The sequence below is a fragment of the Arachis stenosperma genome, chromosome 6, assembly GCF_014773155.1.
Source record: "Arachis stenosperma cultivar V10309 chromosome 6, arast.V10309.gnm1.PFL2, whole genome shotgun sequence".
NCBI lineage: Eukaryota > Viridiplantae > Streptophyta > Magnoliopsida > Fabales > Fabaceae > Arachis > Arachis stenosperma.
In genome coordinates, this window is record NC_080382.1 from 3,730,758 (window position 1) to 3,733,776 (window position 3,019).

The following is a 3,019-nucleotide window of genomic DNA, read 5'->3' on the forward strand; positions in this document are numbered from 1 at the left end:
GTAACTTAAAACCCTTATCCAAAAAAAGGGCATTTATTTTGTTAATCTAAACCCTTATTTAAAAAAGGGCACTTGCTGAAATATTTTGTTTACGGCCTTAAAAGGCCAAAGAAAATTGTTCAAACATCACCAAACAAGATATAAATGAGTTTAAAAAAGGGGGGACTCACAGGCCGAGCCCCCATATAGCCATAAAAAAATCATTTTTTCAGAGGAGTAGAAGGATCACCACCACCAGACTCAGGAGGAGTGCCACCGGGACCAGGAAGAGAGGCTGAAGAGGAGGTCGGAGGAACAACTGAAGAGCTCGGAGCATCTTCAGGACGAGGAGGGGACTCAATAATCCTCTGCCCCCGAGTCTTCAGTTCTGACTCGGAAACAACCACGGGGACAGGAGGATCCACGATAGCACCATCAATAACGACTTTATCAGGATGTAAAGGAGAAAGATCCAAGTCGGGAGCAATAACTCTGACTTGCTCCAGGAAAATTCTCCAAGACTCCTCGGCACCATCAGCAATAGAGTCCTCCAACTCGGCGTATGCATTCCGAGAATTCAGCAAATCCTTCCTCACAGACACAAGATCCTGAAATAAACTCTGGTAACTATCCTGTGCTGTCTTCCTCAAGTTCGCCTCCATAGTACATTGGGCCCGCAGCTTGCTCTCCTTCTCCCGGAGGCTATCTCTCTCCTCCCTCAATTTATCTCTCTCCTCCTTCAACTCCCTCTCATGATCCTGGTAAGCAAGAAGCCTCCCCTCCAACTCTTCAACCTTCGAGGTTACCCCCAAAGAGCTGAGGGGAGTCTTCTCGAAGATATCCAGAAGCTTGCCACAAACACCCGCCGCCCGAAAACTCTCCTCAGCCAGGATGGTGAGGTGGTTTCGAACAGAAACATCATCCATACTTATATGAGGATAGATGTTCTTTCGGACGAATGCAAGAGCATCCGCCTTAACCCCACCATCAAAAGAAGAGCCAGACTCTAAAGTCTTACGCTTCTTCTTCTCTGGCTCAGAAAGAAGTCGGGCAGAAGGAAGTGGTCGGGACAAGCTGGAAGAAGAAATCACAATGGGCTGAGAGGGAGTCCCCACGTTCTGAGGAGGAGGAGGAGGAGGAGGAGGAGAGACGATTGCCCTGGCACCACTGGCCCTGGCCCGAGATTTTGCCTTAGCCTCCTGAACTCTCTGGTAAGATTCCTGAGCATTCTTCCTCGCCATATCTGCAAAAGAAATAATTAGCAAAATTTACAAGTCGGCAAAAACTCAAGTCGACAGAAACAAGTCGGAAATAGGAAATGCATTTACTACCTAGTTGCGACCGAACAAAGGTCGGCGTCCCCTGAAGGAATTTCCTAGTATCCAAGTATGGGGCTCTCCCCCACGCTTCTCGGAAAAACCCCACAATGGCCGCCTCCACCTCGTCCAGGTCATCTAGACCATACTTTTCACAAGGGGAGGCCTCCAGCCAATAAAGGGGAAAGCGGGGGGAAGAATGCTCATCCAGAAAAAAGGGGTGGTGACCCTCTACAGCTTGCACTTTGAAAAAATAATTTTTGAAGTCATGGAAGGATTCATCAAAAAGAGTAAAAATCCTCCGACCTTGTATGGCTCGGAAGGATACCCATTGCTGTTTGTTGTTTAGCCCACTAAAGGGCTTGGTCATATGGAAAAGAAAGAAGAAAATCCTCAAAGTGGTCGGAAAGTCCAAAGCATGACTAACAAACTGATAAATCTTCAGAAAACCCCAAGAATTGGGGTAAAGTTGAGTGGGGGCAACTCGACAGTGGTGCAAAACAGATATTTCAAAATCCGAAAAAGGAAGAAAAACACCCAAGCGGGTGATCATACATTCATACATAAAGAAAAAATGAGGGGCCGCCTCATTGACTCTCCCAAAATAAACCCGGTCTTCCGGACCCGGGATTATCAACTCATATTTTGGCTCGTCCTCCTCCGAAGTACAAAGCCTGTGATGAGTACGAAGATGAGTGATAAACTCAGCGTCGACCAAGGGTTCCTCCCCAAGGACCGTGACATCAACCCACTGAGAAAGAACATCTACAGAAGCCATTTTTCTTTATATAAAAGGTGACAGAAACCTACAAAAAGGAAAAAGGAAAAGAAAATCAAAAAACACGGTCCCTAAAGAGAGGGAATACGAAGCCAAAACCTACAGACCAACCTATCCACCCACAAAACAAAGTATGCAAACATAAGGCATGACGTGAAAGAAGTAAAGCTAACCTTTATCCGAAAAGTGAAGGTTGAAAAAAGCAGAAATCTTCGAGCACAAGAATGCGGCACGAGCAAAGAAGTTTGAAAGATTGCAGAAACGGAAAAATGAAAGAGAGGAAAAGTATTTATAAACATGCTAAGGGGTATAATGGTAAAAACGGAGCAGTCATTAATGAGATTGCACCGTTACCAAAGCCCTCAATGCTTCCCCAACGGACACGACGCTTGAATTGACGTAACTGTCAGAAACAAAAGGTCGCGAAAATCACGTCGGTTTAAAAACCCGTGTTTTCTCCAAGAAAGTCGGCTACGAACCCGAGTTAAATACTTGAACCCAAGCTCTAAAGAGACTTTGGGCTCAAGTAGGGGCACTGTTCATACTCTGGCCTAACGACAAGGGCCCAGGTCCAAATAAAAGGCCTAATCTGAAGGATTAAGCCTAGCTAAGTACCGACCTTCACGTAAGAAGTCGGTATCAACCACGACTTGCTCTAAAGAAGTCGGACGTGAGATTAGCTGGCAGATAAACACTCATTCAAATGAGTAACCGCCCCTAAAATCTCTCTAACCGCTTCATAAAGCCATATCTTAACCTCCCCACGATAATAGGGCGGTTAACACCCTAAAGGTACGACACTACTCCAACGGTGGTTATTGGTTCACCACTATAAATACACTGACACCCCTCAGGTATCTCTAAGCCCAATACTCTCTAGACCTGCTCACGCCCTTGCTAACTTAGGCATCGGAGTGTCTTTGCAGGTACCACCCCCCATTCACCT

The 3,019-nt window shown here is 46.0% G+C and overlaps 1 protein-coding gene across 1 annotated transcript; it reads right to left on the bottom strand.

The window, feature by feature from the left end:
- Window positions 1-200: 200 nt before the first annotated feature.
- Window positions 201-1,220, bottom strand: LOC130933503 (formin-like protein 14). Its single transcript, XM_057863138.1, has 2 exons — window positions 998-1,220; window positions 201-424 (listed from the first exon to the last, which is right to left on the bottom strand). The coding sequence occupies exons 1-2, from the start codon at window positions 1,218-1,220 to the stop codon at window positions 201-203; spliced, it is 447 nt and encodes a 148-aa protein (XP_057719121.1).
- Window positions 1,221-3,019: the final 1,799 nt, after the last annotated feature.